At 42.2% G+C, this 19863-nt stretch overlaps 1 protein-coding gene across 3 annotated transcripts in view; it reads left to right on the top strand.

Moving 5' to 3' along the window:
- Positions 1 to 19581, top strand: part of LOC127603905 (potassium voltage-gated channel subfamily KQT member 4) — a 29145-nt gene extending 9564 nt beyond the window's left edge. The window contains exons 2-16 of one of the 3 annotated variants that reach the window (XM_052070599.1): positions 3309 to 3399; positions 4519 to 4645; positions 4737 to 4912; positions 5269 to 5391; positions 6304 to 6414; positions 6513 to 6608; positions 6697 to 6785; positions 8330 to 8473; positions 9675 to 9695; positions 10349 to 10405; positions 14246 to 14475; positions 14542 to 14641; positions 16033 to 16164; positions 16234 to 16372; positions 17986 to 19581. In XM_052070599.1, the coding sequence (XP_051926559.1) occupies positions 3309 to 3399; positions 4519 to 4645; positions 4737 to 4912; positions 5269 to 5391; positions 6304 to 6414; positions 6513 to 6608; positions 6697 to 6785; positions 8330 to 8473; positions 9675 to 9695; positions 10349 to 10405; positions 14246 to 14475; positions 14542 to 14641; positions 16033 to 16164; positions 16234 to 16372; positions 17986 to 18192 (1843 nt within the window). In that variant the 3' untranslated portion in view covers positions 18193 to 19581. The remainder of the gene's footprint in view (positions 1 to 3308; positions 3400 to 4518; positions 4646 to 4736; positions 4913 to 5268; positions 5392 to 6303; positions 6415 to 6512; positions 6609 to 6696; positions 6786 to 8329; positions 8474 to 9674; positions 9696 to 10348; positions 10406 to 14245; positions 14476 to 14541; positions 14642 to 16032; positions 16165 to 16233; positions 16373 to 17985) is intronic. The other 2 variants (XM_052070600.1, XM_052070601.1) reach the window with 2 other exon arrangements.
- The last annotated feature ends 282 nt before the right edge of the window (positions 19582 to 19863 follow it).

The raw sequence follows: 19863 nt of genomic DNA on the forward strand, positions 1-19863 counted from the left end.
GGGCTGGTTGTTATCAGTCAAACTTCAAAACGAAAAATTAAAAGGCCTGACTTGCTCGTAAAAAGAATTTTTTTTAAAATCGGCGTCAAAATTGCATTCAGAGATGCATCAAGCCATCTCTGATTTCAATTTGCTTTTTATCACTGTAATAATGAGTCAAATATTAATGAAATTGTATAAACATGAATGCATTCATACTTTGCATAGTAGCTTCATTTATCCAATTGATCTTCATTAAAAAAAAAGTGGCGCAGCTTTGGATGGGTAGTGTGAAAAGGGGTGATGTCGGGAAATCTGGAATTTCCTGCCTATTTCCTGTTTCTTGTTTTCTGTAGAAACAGCAGTGGCAGTGACAAAGTTAACCCAATAATTTTTCTACCTTCTGTGGTCATATCGGAAACGGGAGGCAGCGTGTGTTAAGGTATTTCACCAAACTGGTACAGGGGTATGAGTTTTAATATTTATCCTGCCCTGTCGTGTTGAAAGCAGCCATTGTGGCAGCTTAGCGGGGTTCTGTTGAAAAAGTGGAAAGTGCATTTTCGGGCTCTGATGTGGCAATTCCGCAGAAACTATGTAAAGGGGGCTGAAATTCATTTCAGCATGTCCACCCCCTTTCAAATTGCCTCTAAAATTGTGCCGTAATACTGTGTAAAAAGCCGGATCAAACTGCGTGAAAGGGGCTTTATTTTCAGTGATTTTAGAGCCACGTGAGCTTGGAATGAAATGCTTTCACACACGGACACAAATGCTGTCGTGCGAGTGTCGGCGACAAAGCTGAAGGCGTCGCTGACATTTATCTGCCGTATTGTTTGGGGCAGGCAGCCAATTACGGGGGCGGGGGTGGAGGGGACCACCCGCCGCTGACATTTTAACCAGCGACGTAAGAGAACATGTCACTGCACGAAAACAATAGCGACAGCCTTTTTCACGCAGAGTTTGTGAAAAAGTTTCTACCATCAGAGTTGTAACTGAAGAGCAGGTTTTGATCCACCTTGTGCCTTTCACAGAGAAACTAGCAAAAAAGACGGGGTGGTTCAGTGACGGCTTTTACCGACAGGGAAACCCGGCAACCGTTTATTTGAAGACCCTTCCACACAAACTTTTCACACGAAAGAAGAGGGGTTTTTTCTACGTAGCCTTTCTTATACTATTTGGTTTGCTATCGGTTCGCACGTAGCTTGTTTCGGCCATGCCGTGATGCAAAATGCCCATGTTGCACCTTCTCGTGGAAATAAATAATTGATCGGATTGAGGGGAGCTCCCAGGAAAATAAATACTTTTTTTTTCCCTCTTAGTCACGTCAGCAAACAAACATAACACCCCCCTTTCACCCTCCTCCTCTTCATCACTTCCTCTCCATCTTCCTGGGAGGGAGCGGGGCATGGGTAGGTGGAGGGGGGCACTCTAGCACTTGAGCCTTTGGATCGCTTCGTCAGCATTTTGGGGGGGTGAGCACTTAGCGTTTCATATTTTTTGTTAGTGTTGTCATTTTTTGGGGGGGATTTAGTTTTTTTTTTTCACCTTTTCTTAGGTGCACTGACACAGGGGCTATGTGTGCGGTACCGTGTTTCGCACTCAACAATTGCTTGTCTGCTTCCTGTTTGTGGCGTCCATACACACATATTGTCATCATCACCAGAGCACCTTTTGCGCAGTAATCTTGCATCACAAATATGGCATTTATCTTCCTGTGCCTTTCACGCAGCCAATGCGGCATATGCTGCTACTGTGCGCTTTCACGTAGTCAAATAGCAAGAGGAGATCAGTGGCACTTGCTTTCACAGGGAGAGACAAGTGGGTGTTAAACCTCACGCTACTTTTGCAGCAGTTTGGGATTCCCCTTACATACGCACTCAGTATTCTGTCTCTGTTGCGGCTGTGATTCTACCTCCGAATAAGGTCATTTACTGGGTCACCTTTGTCCATCTGCTGTATTCTTGTCATTGTTATTTAAACTCAGTTAGTGTAATGAAAATCTCGTCGAATAATGATGTGTTTCATAAAACCCCTTTCACACAGTCTTTTTAAATCTGGGCCTGCACTTTGTAACAGCTGCAGCTGTTGTGATGATTTATCACAGAAGATCCAGAATTACCACCCATCCTCCCATTTCTTTGGGTCAAAAAAAGTTAGCTTTCCCAGGCGGTGTAAAATGACATTGTCCTTTTTTGAATCCCCTTTCACGCAACGTTTTCACGAAGTTGGCATACAAGTGCCTTCACAAAAGAGCAAAAGCGGAATATTGCGGCAACAACCGCTTTCAGCCCAAGCGGGCTGCAGAAGTGAGTGTTAAAACACCCCCATCCTGTCCCGCCATCCCCTTTCACACATGCTGCGTTCCTCTCTCCTTGCTCACATGAGCTCCCCTACTTGAGTATTTAGCGCATTCATCATTCAAGGGTGATTGAATCAAACCTGCACACGTGCTGGTTAATGTCTCGTTATCCGGCAGGAATATTTTCGCGGGGTAACGTGACAGCGGCTTATGGATGCTGACAGCAAAATGGCGATAAAAGCCTGCCTCGCCCCCTTCCTCGCCGGCGTCCATTAAGCAATCAGGTAGCCAAATTGCATTTGCGAAACTTTGTTGTTAAACCTTATGGCCACATGTCAGCTTCAAAAGTCAATACTCGACGGATAAAATTGCAGCAATACAAAATATGTACAGCACATATGATACACTCGAAAAATGCTTTGATGAACTCGTACTCTCGTATTCTTTTATATATAAGAATTGGAATACAATTTTTAAGAATTTTGATTACATTTTCTTAACGACGCTGATATTTTTGATTTAAAATTGTTCATTTTTTTGATCATTATTATTATTTCATTTTGCTTTTCTTATAGGGTTTATTTGAAATGTCCTTGATCATTTCATATTTTACTTTCTTCTTAATTGTATTGTTGATTTGATTGTTGTCGTATCGTTGCTGCTTTTTTTCATTTTACTTTGTAAATCTTTTCGTGCGCTTGAGGCTGCCGCCAGCTGGGGCGCAATGCAAACTTTCCACCGCGGCAAAACGCATAACAGCCTTCCAGCAAGCGTCCCGCGGAGGATGAAAAAGTGTCGGGATGAAAGGGGGAAAAGAAAAAAAAAACTTCAGCTGCTGTCTTGTTGTTTACATGAATGGCAGCGAGCCGCCAAGTGGACCACGTAATGGAAGCAAAATTTATGCCATGTTTTAGTCTCCACCTGAAGTGGCCATTACTTCATTCAAGCACTTTTAACAACTACAAAGACACTTTGGATTATTATTATTATTATTATTATTATTGTGTCATTGTTGTTCTCCTGTGTGTTTCAGCTTTCTGCTGGTGTTCAGCTGCTTGGTGCTGTCTGTCTTCTCCACCATCCCCGAACACCAGGGGGTTGCCAACCAGGGTCTCTTCATACTGGTAACACACTCACACACACACACACACACACACATGATGGTTTCCTAGTGTACTTGAAAAATAAATTCTTTATTTTCCAATATATCCTTGAAACAAAAGTTATGTATGGCTGGAATGTGAAATAACCTTAAAAAATGAAATTATTCTATTGACAATAACAATAAAATGTCATTCGAAATATAATCAGTTCTTCTCCCAGAATAGCCTGTTCTTTGTGGGGAAAAAAATCCAATAAAAATCAATATTTCGTTACATAATACAATCATAGGATCTTTAAAAAATGAAATTGTGTTTTTTCGACATATTTTCGATCCATATTTTCGATATGACTCCTGGTTAAGCACAGTTGCAAGATTAAAAGCTTAGCGCAAACTGCTTGAAAAAGCGCTTGAAGTTAACCTTAAAAAAAGGTGCGTGATGCTCGCGCACACACACACACAGTCTAGTGCAGTGATTGTTTGCAGAGCGCCGACTAAGCAGCGTTGGGGATTCAGGTGCTGTCCAGAGCAGGAAATCTCAGACACCGTCCACTAATCCTAATAGCCATCCCATAATAATCTTCCCTACCGGTTGCCATAACGTGGCCTCTTAATGGCCGACGGCCTTCAGTCCCCTCTCGAGCTCCTCCCACCTCGCCATTCATCACTTTCGTCCACGCCTCGTTTTCCCGCCATATCAAGTCAGGTGTGTGAAAATAAGACGCTAAAATTGTAAATAGTACTGTGATTTATCCATTTGTGTTCATATTGTATTTAATTGAAAGATGTTTGTTGTTTTTTTTTTCTCTTTCTTCTTTCTACATACATTCTTGCTGCTGGAGGCTGTAAATTTCCCCAGTGTGGGACGAATAAAGGATATCTTATCTTATCTTAAAAGCACGCAAGCTACAAAAATAAGAGTCCCACTAAACGTGAGCAGGTTAACAACAAATGACCGCATGCTAACATTGTTAGCTTGCGGAACGATACCGCGTTCGCTTTGTGCTATCCGGTTTGATGATTTCCTCTTCCAAATCATCTCACCGCACGTTTGGGCCTATGTTTCTTGACCATTGTGTTTTGGGATACGTTGCTGTGGAAATAATTTAACGTCATTTTGTTCTTGTGTCGCGTTTGGCAGGAGTTTGTGATGATTGTGGTGTTTGGCCTGGAGTACTTCATCAGGATCTGGGCGGCGGGCTGCTGTTGCCGATATCGCGGCTGGCAGGGACGGCTGCGTTTCGCCCGCAAGCCCTTCTGCATCATCGGTCAGGAGCCCCTCGGAGAATCTTGGGGAAATCCTCTTTTGGTCGCCCATTTGAATTCCCTCTTCTCTTTTGTGCACTCCTTCCTTGTCAGACTTCATCGTGTTCGTGGCGTCGCTGGCGGTGATCGCAGCGGGCACGCAGGGCAACATCTTCGCCACGTCGGCGCTGCGCAGCATGCGCTTTTTGCAGATTCTACGCATGGTGCGCATGGACCGGCGGGGCGGCACGTGGAAGTTGCTGGGATCTGTCGTCTACGCTCACAGCAAGGTGACACGTTCGATTTCCATTCGCATGGGGTGGCACATACCTGTACATCTGTGGCGTTAATATTTCAGAAGTGAGAGATCAAGGTCCCGATCATGAACGTTAACGATACGATAATCGCCTTGTCCGAAATTCCTAATGCCAACGTAATGAGATAAAAGCTCAAGAATTAGCGATGAGTGTCCATTTTGTGATTACCGAGGCCAAAGTCCACTGAAAGGCTCATTTGGCATCCGGGCGTTTGTGCTGAGGAGGAAGAAAAGCGCGGCGGCACGCCTCGGCGTCGGAAAGTGATGAGCGTGGCGTTCCGCCGGCGATGATGGATGGCCGAGCTCACTCACTTCCTGTCGCTCTCGCAGGAGCTGATCACGGCGTGGTACATCGGCTTCCTGGTGCTCATCTTCTCCTCTTTCCTGGTCTACTTGGCCGAGAAGGACAATACTGACTTCAGCAACTATGCAGACTCCCTCTGGTGGGGGATTGTGAGTAGCGCGCCCGTTTTTTTGGAGGCCGATCACGTTATTAGGTACACGTGAGAGGCAACACAAGAGCTGCATGTACAGTATGTATGTCATAACTTAACTAAACGCGTAAAAAAAAAAAGCGCTTGACCGCATAAGGGTTGAATATATTTAGTTTAGTTTTAATTAATTAAAAGTGCATTCAAACGGTAATATTTGTGATTTTATTTTATTTTGGGTATGTCATGTTTTGAAGCCAAATGTCAATTCTGCTTCTATGATTTCTTGTTATACTTCGTTTTTTGGTGCATTATTTCTTTAGGGTTTTTTTTTTCTCCCTTGAAAAAACTGAAATAAATTACATAAAACAAAATTATGGATATATGCACACACAGTCGTACTTAAAAAAAAAATACAATATTTTTTATATTATCTGTACTGACAAATAGATACAATGACTACTGTATTTGTATTATTTTTTTATTCATTCATTCATCTTCCAAGCCGCTTGATCCTCACTAGGGTCGCGGGGGGTGCTGGAGCCTATCCCAGCTGTCTTCGGGCAGTAGGCGGGGGACACCCTGAATCAGTTGTCAGCCAATCGCAGGGCACACAGAGACGAACAAGCATCCACGCTCACATTCACACCTAGGGACAATTTAGAGCGTCCAATCAGCCTGCCACGCATGTTTTTGGAATGTGGGAGGAAACCGGAGCACCCGGAGAAAACCCACGCAGGCCCGGGGAGAACATGCAAACTCCACACAGGGAGGCCAGAGCTGGAATCGAACCCGGTACCTCTGCACTGTGAAGCCGACGTGCTAACCACTGGGCTACCGGGCTGCCCTTATTTTTTTATATGTTATGTATTTTTCAAATAACATGACGAATGTTTTAATTTTTTTTTTTTTATGTGCTATATGTATTTTTCAGATAACGTTGACCACCATCGGTTACGGCGACAAGATCCCTCGCACTTGGCAGGGTCGTCTGCTGGCAGCTGGTTTTGCTCTCTTGGGCGTCTCCTTCTTTGCCCTGCCCGCTGTCAGTCTGACTCGTGTTATTTGATGGTCACTGTCTTCCTATTTGTCCTCCACCCTATCAATCCTTTTCTTCACTCTTTTTTTAAATTCTTTTTTTAGGGAATTTTGGGCTCAGGCTTTGCCTTGAAGGTTCAGGAGCAGCACCGCCAGAAGCACTTTGAGAAGCGACGCATGCCTGCCGCCAACCTCATCCAGGTACCATCTGCAAAACCCACAAAAATGAACGTAACCCGCTTCACTGTATTGCGTGTTGCTTGTAAATATGTTAACGTGTGTTAACCAGGCCGCGTGGCGTCTCTATTCGACCGACGCCAAGCACTCGTACCTGACGGCCACCTGGTACTTCTACGACAGCATGCTGCCTTCCTTCAGGTAACACTTGCCACCTGTCCTGGCTGGATCGCCACTGCCGCTGATGGCGTGTTTTTGACGCGTTTGTTAGACGCACACGTGTAGTAGCGTTAGCCGCCGCGCTCGAAAATGCACACACACACACACATACATACACACACACACACATTCTTGTACATATAGTGTACATATACACTACATCCAGCCCCTCTGACTTATGCTTTTAATGATCTCCCTCATAACTGAATTATTTCCCGATGACACCACCATTTGATTCTCTATTTGATTTACTTTCTGACATTGTGCTCCCCCCCGCCCCATTCATTTCAGTAATTTGCTTTAAAGGAGAGGAACCACAGAGAAACGCCTAATAAATATTCACTTGGGACTTCAATTACACTCTAAAAACTGTCGGATCAAAAATAACCTGAACCGGGGCATAAAAATATTTTGTTACTCAATGAACTCAAAAGATTGGGTCTAACAAACAACCCCCCAAAAATTGGGTTGCTTTGTATCAACCCCCCCCCCCTCTCACCCCCCCAAAAAAGAAGGGTTCCAAAAATTTGATTATTTTGGGTGTGATTCATCTGATCAAAGTTTGGGTGTTAAATCAATAAGACAAAATTGGGTATGTATCTTTTTGTATCTTACCCAATTTGGGCTATTTTTACCCCCCATGTTTAAAGTGTTGGAAATTATGCAAAAAACAATCTCTTAAGCCAGAATTGAAGTCACAAAAAGTAGTGAGTTTGAATTTAAATAACAAGAATGAGCACAAATTCAGCTAAAACATGCGAGCATGACTTTAAGGAACAAAAAAAAACCTGTTAGCGCAAAATTTTGTTAAAAAAATTAAAGAAAATAATCAAAATGTGGATTTGGACAACAAAAAAAATGGATTTCAAATTCAGATAACAGCTGTGGTTCCAACTTTGTATTACAAAAATGTGTGAATCTAGATAACAAAAATGCAATGAGAACACGACATTGGATATGAAAATGATATCAGATAACAAAAAGATGGTAACACGAATTTAGCTAACAAAAAAACTTGTGACCTTCAGATTAGGTGACCAATCTGCAGCCAGTAGGCGGGGTACAGCCTGAACTGGTTGCCAGCCATTCACAGTTTAGACATAAATTGACATATCAAGCAAGAGAAATCTTGTGAGCACAAATTTTGCTAAAAAAAACTTCAACAGATGTAATTTTTTTAAATGACAGGCCTTGTGCTGGGTAACCACCTGGTGACTCTTTCCGCGAATTTAGATTTTGGAATTACCACACAAGTTAAGATCATGAAAATTTGTGAGCGTGGCATTTTGCGAACTCAATTATGAACTGCGTAACCACCATTGAGCATTTTGTGGTTCCACACTGCGTCTTCTCTGTTGTGCATCTCCTTTAGAGCACTGGGACCCTGATTTTGGCCTTTTTGCGTGTTTTGCTTTTGCCTTCTGCATTCCCTGTTGTGTGTGTTTTTTTGTTTAGTTTTGGTTAGTTTTTTGTCATTTTGTTGAATTTGTCATGTATTATGTTTATTTTGTGCACGTGGCCGTCAGAGAACTGACACTACTGTTCAGTCACCTCCAGCGGCAGCGGAATGCCAGCAAGAAGGCGCCGCCGCCGCCATACAGCGCCAACTTCAACCACATGCCGCTGTCAGGGCTGCGGCCCTACAGCGCCCCCTATATGTCGGGGGACAGGTACGCACCTCGCACCACTGCCCACGTTACAGGGACACACACCCACACACACACACACACACACACAGCCGAGCTTGTGTGTTGCCGTGCGTCTAACAGCGAATTAACGCACTAACTGTGTTGTATGCACTGCAAAAACTGAACTCAAAAATAAAAAAAAAAGCGAAATATATCAAATGAGGAAAATTTTATTAAAAGCAAAATGATCTGCCAACAGTTTGATACTTGTTTTGAGGTTTTATCAGTAGTTGTACAGTAAGTCGGTTTAAGTAAATTGTGATTCTGAATGGTAGATGTAGTAGCATGCTTACAGTGTTTCGCTTTGTTTAAGGAGCGTAGCTTTCACTTGGAGGACCACAGTATTCTGTTGGCTCGTTCGCAGTGCCAGGTGGGCATTTGTGGTTTCGAGCCTATTTGGCAGACATAAGTTTTTTTGTGTGAGCCTTGGTTGCTCTGAGTTTCATTTTGCCCCACTGTCATATGGTGTTCCGCAGGGTTCAATTTGAGGTCCCTGTGGTTTTCAATGCTGCCCCAACTTAAGAAAACATGTTATTTCCTGGCAGTGAGACCTATGTTCCCGCTCGGCAACAAAGACGTTTTCTCCTTAAGGCCACTTTTGTCATGTCTAGGAATAAAAATACAGAAGTTATGGCATTTGGTGTCAGTATATGTATTTTTTTTAAGTGTCTTTGTTGATTAATGTTAAGGTTGCACTTGTCTGCACTTTGTACGCAGTCATGGTTGTTTTTAAAATGCTCTATAAACATAGCTGAGTTGAGTTGCCCAGGTACCAGGTATAGCTATAGGCGTAGGTAGCATAACATTTCTTGTAGTGCAGGTAGCATATATTGTTCTTTACGTGTCGAGGTGAAAATGTTCTGCTCTATTGGCAGATAATAGTTGTAAAGTACCTTTAGTTCTCCGATTGTTCTTTAAGACCACTTTTTTTTCTGTGTGTAACTCGTACGCTGCAAGAATTGGTCTTGGGGTGAGCAACAAACAAGGAATTTAATTTGAGATCTTCAATCTTGGTTCAGTTGAGGTTTTTGCAGTGTCGCCGCATGTCTCCCCATCTTTTTGTGTTCATCTTCATAATCATTTTCCTCACCACTTTTCACTCTTCTTTCCCTTTTTTTCTCTTTGTGGCCACCATCATGACACCCACCCAATTGCACCCCTTCTTGTCCCCGTCCGTCCTCAGGAGGCCCGAAGAGCCGCGCAGGTTTGTGCTTCACGTCCTCAGCTTCAATTTAAGGGCGCCGTGCATTGGCGCGTTCTGATTGCCTAACTTGTTATTGATGAACACCAGAAGAATAGTCACGGAAGTTACTGCCGATGTGTGGAGGAATTATTGTTGTTGTTGTTGACTGATATACACTTGAGGTGCCCTGCATGCTCCACCACCCTCTGCTGGTCCCAAAACTGACGACTCACCAGGCATCTCCATTCTCTAAAAACTGCCATCATTGGACAAAACATTAGATACTCCTGGAGAACAGATCCAATGCAAGACTTCAATTAAAGGGAGGGGGGGACAGCTTTTCACCTGTTGGGGGGAAATTTAGGATTCAAACTGAATTGCGAACTTTGAATTTGTAAATGGTGAAATCAAAACAAACAAAATGAAAATCCATTTAAATTGCACATTTGAAAAGCAGTCGGAAGAAGTAAAAATCTAAATCTGTTTGTACAGGGCAGGTGTACCTAATGAAGTGGCTAACCAGTGTACATTTGTCCGTTTCAAGACTATTTGGAATATTGAAACTCCCCCAGGCCCTGATTTGCCTCCTCCCCACCACACAGCGCTCCCCCACACCCCCTACATAACCTCCTCTCCCTCCTCACCCACTCTGCCTTGTGTGTCTCCTCCTCCAGTCAAGTCCTTGCAAAAAAGCGAGGTCTCTTCCGGATTCATGCCGGACGCAAGCAGAGGTATCCGCGCACACCGCCACTTTTGACCTTTTGACCTTTACCCGCCTTGCCTGTTGCACCCTTTTGGTGGACCAGAGCTGTTAGCCGTTTAACGGAGAAGGTCAGGCTCCAATGTGGAAATGCATTACATGATATGATGGTGTCAACTTTGCATGTTTTGCAAAAGCAAGTGGCGTAATGGCTGCCCAGTGAGATGGTGAAAAAGGGGCGGATTTTTTTGCTGAACTCATATTTCACAAACGCAATATTAATCAGAATGCTACGTTGACACTAGTGGAGGCGTATAGAACATATTATTGTAATGAGAATTTTTGGGGGGGTTCATTTCCCCTTTAATGCACACATTTTATTGAAATAAAGTCATATTTTGGACATGAAGTTGCAATACAAATTCCATATTTTAAGTATGGTTTATTTAATTGAAATTTTAAAATTAAATGTATTTTGAAATGGACAAAATGTTATGAGTTACAATATCAGACACTATTTTTTTGAGTGTATACCCAATTTATACAATAAAAAAATAAACTACTTGAAAATAGTTCTTTTGTAAAGTTGAGATGTATCAATGTTACAAATAAATTACCAAATATTTTTTTAAATATTTCCAACATTTTCTTTAGTTGCAATGGAAAATAACACAAAAAAATTAAAGAGAACATTTTGCTGCATATTTGCTGACCGTAAATGACAAAAAAAAATTATTTCAATAAATTCCAATGCATGTGTCATGCATGCAATTGTAATCCATTTGATTAGATTGAAAAGAATAAAAAATACCCTCCTAGTTGCTTTTGATGCATTTAAATGTTTAAAAAAAAACACTTTGTATTTACACAATAAGACTAAATTAAATGTTCGACTCAACTGAATTATCTTTAACGCGACAAGATTTTCTTTCAGCCGACTGTTTGGAGTCAACTCACCTTAAATAATAAAGCTTCAAACGCATAGAACGCATGTGCTGAAGCCGCGGCGGAAGTTGCCAACGTTTTACGAGCGTGACAAGTCCAGCATGTCTAATGGGGAAGCCGGCCTGGCGAATAAATCATTCAGCATGCCTCACTTTTCTTTCTTTATTATTTACCAGCTCTCACGTGCGCTAATGTTTCTCTTTGCATGGACATTTGCCACTCGGAAAATAAAATCATCTCAAGCTTCATCAGGCCTATGTCCACACCAACGCGTTACAACCAATGAAGCATTTTTGTTGCAGATAAATATACAAATTCTGAATGAATTTGAGACCGTGAAATTCCAAATGAATATTATTAGCTAAACGCAATCACTTTGAACGTTAAATATCTTGTCTTTGAAGTGTATTCCATTCAATGTAGGCTGAACGTCATTTGCATGTCCTTGGGTTCTGTATTTACGTTTGGCACCACGTTCCCACGCTTGACTCCAAATGAACTTGAGATGTTCTAGTAGGCTTTTCAATTGAGTTGTACAGGTCACAGGGTTACTTTTGACGTGGGGGAAAAAAAAATCAGGAACATTATGACTCAAGAAAAAATGTAGAAATGGCCACCCAAAAATTTGCAGTTATTTGAGCTCAAAGGTTTTGTGTGGAAAGAAAAAAAAAAGGAACATTTTGATGTGGGGAGTCATAATTTGAAGATGAAAATTGTAATTTTAAACGAGTCATAATGCAAGTGAAGGAATAGATTCATACTTCGTTTGATGGATAAATCTCATTTTACATGAGTTGGAAAATTCAGAACTATATAAAAATTTCTTTTTTTTAACATATAAAGTTGTAATAATAGAAAAATGTAATTTTAAAAAAAGTGTTGAAGGGAAAATTCATATTTTATGTTAACCCTTTCAGGGACAGCGGTTACTACAGTGGACGGCTAATCATGAAATCATGGTGCATGAAAGGGTTAAAGACAAAACATAAAGGCAAGTTGTAATGTTATGTGGAAAAACTGATGACGAAAAAAATGTTTAGGTTAAAATGCATCATATTATGCGCGATGAAGTTAATGACATTTTGTAGTTTAAAAACACTGAATTAAATGGCTTTTTTAAAATATATTTTAATCAAGTGGTCATATTAAATTCACAAGTTTAAAAATATATTTAATTGACATAAAAAAAACTTTTTTTTTCATATCACACAAAGCAAACAAACTGGGCTGTGACTTTTTTTTTTTTTTAAAGGACATACCTGCATTTGTGTGGCCATGTTGGGAATCCTTTCACACACGCACGCACACACACACACAAGTATGTCATGGTTTCATCCAGTAAAATGCGTGCATCTGCGAAAATGTATGTTGCAAGTGGATGGTTGCGTGATGGCACTTTTGGAATGTCACGAGCTTGCGTTTTTTGTTGAATATTTTTTCAAAGCGTCTATTTGTGCGCATTCATTTTTGTGTACGCACTTTGAAGTCGATTTGAATGCTTAATCCCTCCTGCCGTGCGATTAAGAGAGGGTGTCTTTTATTCTGACGGCATTTTCCAGCATCTGCCGAGTCATGCTGAGATCAATCGGGCATGGTGGCAACACATTTTTTTTTGTGGATGATGTCTGTTAGCCTGTTCGGTGCTTCACTGGCTCGCTTGGCTATGTTCCCCTCATTCCCAGTTTACTTTATTTGAAGACGATTTTGTCGAATTATATAATCCAATTACAGTGGTACCTCGATTTACGAAATTAATTGGTTCTGGAAGAAATTTCTTAACTAGAAAAGTTTGTAAGTAGAGACGCGTTTTCCATGTAAATGCCCTAATTCGTTCCCAGCCCCCTCAAAATTCAGCCATAAATGTTTTCACAAATGCATCAAAATATGTAACAATTAATTATTGTACATTAAATGACAGTTGTGCATACTGTAAAAAAACAAAGAAAGGAGTCAAGACTAAAAATGGTCATGTAACTTTTAACTGCGGTTTCGGGTTTTGCCCTCTTTAGTTCATATTCTCTCTCAGAAGTGGTTTTTGCCTGGCGTTTTGTAAAGAACTGATCCAAGGACGTTTGCGTTTGTCGGCTTTTATCAATCCTTGTCCAAGGCAAACATCAGCATAGTGAGCGATTGCCCGACTGATGAACACTTTTTCTGGGTGATTCTGGGGATATTTGCGTAAAACGATCGGAATGTCTCGGGGCCTGAGTGATGAATGACAGCGACGTTGCATAGACGCATATCTATCTGTCTATACACACAGACTCATACGGTAGAGGTCCCTCTTAGCCAATGGGATGCCAGGATGATGCTCGGTAATAGCCAATGGCAGAACAGCTATAAGTATGATGCGTTCAGGAAACTCTGAGCTGCGACAAGTAGCCTATACTGTATTTTTACCTTTCGTATCTTGAAATTTCTTTTGTAACAAGAGGCAATATTTTCCTGCTGAGGCATTTCATAACTTGAACATTTCGTACAAAGAGACGTTCGTATGTAGAGGTACCACTATATTTAGAAATTTGAAGTCATCTGTATGAATGTGCTTTTTACGAAATATTTTTATTGATACATCTTCATGACAATATTCTGACCTTATTGTTGTTGACATGGAAACCCTTTTAGGGACAGCGGCTACTGCAGTGGACATCTTATCGTGTTATCAGGTTACAGGGTGCATGAAAGGGTTTAACACGTCAGCTGATTTTTAACAGTGATATCTTGAGAGTTTTAATGAATGAATAAGCAATGGTATTATTGGTCGCATTAAGCATTCTCTTGCCAACTTGCATCCTTGTTATTTGCAGCATGGACCTACTGATTCCGAAAGGTGGCATGGGCCGGTTGGGGGAGGGGGGGGGGGGGTGAAGTCGTGCACCACAATGCAAAACCAACACTTACTCTTTCTTCCACTGTTGGTCACCAGCAGTAAACTGGGCTTCCGGGACAGGATCCGGATGAACAACTCCCGCTCGGCGCAGGTGATCCGGAACAAGGCATCGCCCCAGGCGCCCGGCCTGGCCGTGAGGCACTCGCCCAACCAGGAGAACGTCCCTGAAGCGGCCAGCCCCGGGAAGGTGCAGAAGAGCTGGAGCTTCAATGACCGCACTCGCTTTCGGACCTCGCTGCGGCTCAAAGCCAGGCCTCCCGTTGACGGTACCGCCCAAATTGACTCTCCTTCCGGTTCCGTCCGCATACTAACCGATGGGAATGCGTCCCCAGTGGAGGGTCTGGGAGAGGACAGCGTGGACGACAGAGGCTACTGCGACATTGCCATGGACGAGGTCATTCCCGCCGTCAAGACGCTCATACGAGCCGTCAGGTTAGTCAGGTGCCGGAAGGAATTCGAGGCTGAGCCAGCCCAACACAATTCAAGACAGTCCTGTAAACTGATTTCAGTTGGAATCAAATCTCGATTGTGCGTTTACACTCGTGAAGCGAATCCCTTTCAAAATGCTCTGCAGTGAAAAACAAACAAATGTATTCTAATGGATGACGAGTTGACATTTTGACTTAAATTAACCACAACACTAAAACGAAAATTACGCGTATGTAACTAACTTCCCTATTCGTTTGATTTTGGTCCAAGTTTCTTCCCTTACATTTGGGTGACAGCGGACGATTTTGAAGCGGCTAAACGGTATGCAACAGTGCACACCCTGTACGTGGTTTGTTTTTTGGCCGTTCTTATCCTTGGTCCATTTTTTTGTCGCATTCTCGCTTTATGCCGTGTGATGTGATGCTCTTGCACTTTGCTGCCTCTTTGAGAACGAGCTGCCAGTGTGTGTTCAATTTCAAAGCGTCGGCAGGTACACGAATGGCAGCAGCGGCGCAGGGGTGGGCTGGGAAGAGTATCAGTGACCAAAACCAAAAGCTGCCCTTTGCAGAATTAGATAGAAATTGAAAATCAAGTTTTCGTAACACTGCGATTTACTTATTTAGGCACCACATCCTGTTTCCGATTTTTAGATTTAGTATATGAACCTCCTATGACATTTTGGTGTTGATGATGTCATCAAAAAAAAAATAACCCACGGGCAAAATTTTAAAAAAATACTTTTCTGGTTTGGACTAGATTTACTAATCCAGATCTGATCCAGGTTGTGTGTGTTTACATTGGACATGTTTAGGCATGCACAGTATAGCTCTCTGAAAATCTGCACATTTGAACAAAATTGTGAGTATGCAGGATAATAAGTGGCAATGTCAAGTCAGTTTGAATCCAGATTGTGTGTTCACACAGCCCATTTTGTGTTATCTCCTGTTGAATTTCATTCAATCATATTTTTATTTTCTGCTCATGTGTTGGCTCTTAATCGCTAAAAGCGGGGGTGGGGTTTTTAATCCAGCGCCCTGATTTTTCTTCAAAACGTTTTTTTTTTCCAACTCCCATACCAGTTCGCAAGGGTCGATTGTCTTTGAGTTTCAGTGAGCAGCTTTGACGGTGCATTCCATTTAGCGACGCTGGCTCACGCCGTTTCCTGTTTTGCTGAAGCAGCAAATCCCGATAAGCTCAAATGTCTCATCTTCATCCTCACCATCACAATCCACACACAGTTGCTGTTTTTGATTGGGCCCCGTTTGTGGATGATAAGGTCATTGGATACTGTAATTAATCTTAAGCGGCGGGGCTTTTATTGTTTGAATTGTGAGCGTTCGACAGAGGGCGGGGCAGGAAGCGCCCAACGCTTCTCTTTATTTGCGCGACGGCAGGATTTTGAAGTTCCTGGTGGCCAAGAGGAAGTTCAAGGAGACGCTGCGTCCGTACGACGTGAAGGACGTCATCGAGCAGTACTCGGCGGGACACCTGGACATGCTGGGCCGTATCAAAAGCCTGCAGATGCGGTAGGATGCGAGAATGTTAATCACGATCCCCCAAATTATGATGAGGATTTTGATGATGCCACGGACCAGGGTGGACCAGATAATCGGGCGAGGCGCCGTCCAGGCCGATAAGAAGGCGCGACCAGAAAAGGGCGAGAAGACGCCGCCGGAACTGGAGTCTCTGGATGAGCTGAGCATGATGGGACGTGTGGTCAAAGTGGAGAAACAGGTACGCTGCTTGTCATTGTCGCATAGCAACGGCTCAAGCTTTTGTAATTTGACTTTTCATTCCTATGACATCACGGGAGACGGGTATATTATTGTCCTCAGAATACGGGAATACAATATGGAGTCGAATATATGTTGATTTATTTCATGATCCCCATCGGTCTCTACCGGTGCAAAGAATATCGAAAAAGTCGCAAAAGATTTTTCATATTGTGTATAAACCCCCCAAGCATGAAATACTCCAAACTAGTATACCGTATTTTCCGGACTATAAATCGCAGTTTTTTTCAGTTTGGCCGGAGGGGCGATTTATATTCTGCAGCGATTTATGTGTGAAATTATTAACACATGATTGTCATTTCACGTGTAATTTACACGTTAAACCACAAGAGGGCGCTCTCGGCCTGTGTTGATAAATCGACGATGAGTCTGACGTAGGCGAAGTAGAAGAGGAAGTGCCGCTTCGTCTACCTCCCGAGTTGGGGGAGTTGTTTAAAAGTGACACAGATGATGACGATTTCATTGGATTTAGTGATTTGGAGTGAAACTGATAATTTGGTAAACTTGTTAGCATGTTCTTTATGTTAGAGCAGGTGTCACCAACATTTTTGAGGGTGAGAGCAACTTCATGTGTACCGATTGTGTGAAGGGCTACCAAATTGATACACGTCTGAAATAACACATTTGTCCAAAATACCTTCAATAATATGAGGATGTGTTATTTTAAATACTTGATGATTTAAATTGTCAGACTTTGATCGTGTTTCGAAATGTCTCACAGTACTGCCAATGTTTGCATTTTTAAATCATAATTTCTACTAGCAAATCACAATGTCCAGGCACTGGCGGGCTACTCAAGTGGTCTTCACGGGCTACCTGGTGCCCGCGGGCACCATGTTGGTGACCACTGTGTTAGAGTTATCTGAATAACTCTTAATATATTACGTCGTTACTGACATTACCAGGCATGTCAGTCATTTAACGTTAGTATACCATACACTTATTCAGCCTGTTGTTCTCCATTTTATTTTTATTTTAAATTGCCTTTCAAGATGACATGTATGTTTTTAGTGTTGGATTTTATCAAATTAATTTCCCCCCAAACTGCGACTGATACTCCAGTGCGATTTATGTTTTTTCCTTCTTAATTATGCATTATTTAGCTGGTACGATTTATAATCCGGAGCGATGTATAATCCGAAAAATATGGTATACAGTATGAGTGTTTAAAAAAAAAAACAAGATAAAAATGTTTTTTAAATTTCCTCATATACATATTTAGTATTCTCTCCTGTTGATTAGCACTCCCCCAAATTTGAACTATTTGAATATTATTAATACTCTTTTTTTTTTTTCATTTATATGCAGAGAGAGAAAAAAAACACTGCACAACTATTTCAAGAAGGATTTTAACAGTCATTATCTAATTTGTGTCGTTGAAGCTTTTGCTGGGGGGGGGGGGTCAAATTAAAGGTGTCTTTTCTACGTAACGCCCCCGACACTTAGTTCAGAAAATATTTGAATCATGTAAAAAAAAAAAAGTATGATTTCTTTTCGAATTGGGAAAAAAAGACACCTTCAACCAAGCAAATGTCTGCTCCGCTTACTTTCCAGATTCAGTCCATCGAGAACAAGCTGGACCTGCTGCTCAACTTGTACTCGTCTTGCCTGAAAAAAGGCTCGTCGTCTCAGCTGGCGCTGTCCTCGCTGCTGCTGGACGCCGACCTGACGTCGGACTACCACAGCTCAACGGACCAAAGAGACCTCTTCCCCTCCGCCAACACCCTCTCGCAGTCCGACAGCGCCACATTGGAGTCCTAGCCAGACACTCTGGGTTTGGGTTTTTTTTTTCTTTTTTTTTCTTCTTGGGACCCTCCAAAGGGCTCTGCTGGACCGAGAGCCACTCATTGCACGCCTCTTGAGGATCAACACTAGCTTGCAAAATAGGAGTCCCACCCAGTCCCTCAAGGTACACTGAATAGAAATTGCACAGGTATGGTCTCAAGGGTATCAAAACAAAGGGTACTTTTTTTTTTTTAAACAAAGGTACTCTTTTTTTTAAGCATACTGTGATGAATGTAAGGCTCTTAGCCCACATGCAAAAAAAAGAAGGAAAAAAAAACATCACTTCATGTTTGGCATCATGCACGCCGAAGCCATGTTTACGTATTTGCGGCATTATGACACGCGACTCAAAGAACAATTTTGCATGTGGTAGATGAGGGCGCTTGTTAGGGCGCTCAGCGGAAAGGTGTGCCTTCTGTCACGCCGCCAACCCACACATTGATGTCTGGTAAAAATGAAGAAAATGTAAAAAAAAACAAAAAAACAAACAAACACATTTTCTTAACAGAACAACAAGCACCAATTGACTTTTTCCAATGGTGATTTTAGGCACACCCGCACTCTCTGGTTTTCGAGATCCACTAAAATAACTGCCATTACAAACATCAAAATTCTGTAGGAAATACCATACCTCAATTAACTCATTCACTCCCAAAGACGTTTTTAAACGTCTTTTCAGACTTGGTCTAGACTTGGCTGGTACTGAATGAGTTAATAGTCACATGTTTCACGGTATATTTTCACGGTCTTCATTTATACTTGGGGCGGGGGGATAACAACACAAACAAATGTGCGCTTTTCCTTCATGATAAACACCTTACCTCGCATCAACCCCATGAAGTTGAGTAAATGAATACCTCAAGCTTATTTCAGGAATCAAGGCAGGACTATTTCATTGGATCTCCTTATGTTATTGCACAGGTGTGCCTCATGAAATGGACGTCACCAATCATAACCCAGCGGGCATGGCGCAACTACCTCTGAGGCCACTGGAGGGCACTAAAAGCGTGCGAGAGCGAGCGATTGCCTGCCTGAATGCATTTGCATGTCTTTCTCGCTTTCTTCCCCCCACCCCTTTCTTGCTCTGCACGTTCTCTCGCTCATCACGTCACCCTCCCAACGACTCGCTGCCATTTCGACATTCCAGCTTCACACGGTCCTTCTAATAGCGATCAGACACCGAAGAAAGCAATAAAACGCTGAGCTAGTGATGCTAAGCTACGCTACCACAGTCTTCCACCTTCCAGCGATGTAGCATATTCCCGCACCTGATGATGATGATGACGTGCGTCTGCCGAAAGTAGAAGTAGTTCACGTGACTAACTTATTAATTTATTTGTTTCAATAAAAGATCTTTAGACTGTATGTCGTACGAGCTCTCGTTTGTTTATATAAATGTTTGATAAATTTGTCAGTATGTCAGTGTCCGACAGACATGAAATTCGTGACGTGTTCATCGTAACTGGACGCATGAAAATATAAATGGCTATTTGGTTTAAAGTTTTTTTTTGTTATTGGTGGGGGGCTTCGAAACTTTTTAAGTATTTTCCTCAGAACTCCTACAAGGGAATTCATTCGCCTGACCTGGAGCAGATTTGACGTTGGTAAAGTACAGTAATCCCTCGTTTATCGCCGTTAATGCGGTGG

This window comes from Hippocampus zosterae, chromosome 7 (assembly GCF_025434085.1).
Source record: "Hippocampus zosterae strain Florida chromosome 7, ASM2543408v3, whole genome shotgun sequence".
Lineage (NCBI taxonomy): Eukaryota > Metazoa > Chordata > Actinopteri > Syngnathiformes > Syngnathidae > Hippocampus > Hippocampus zosterae.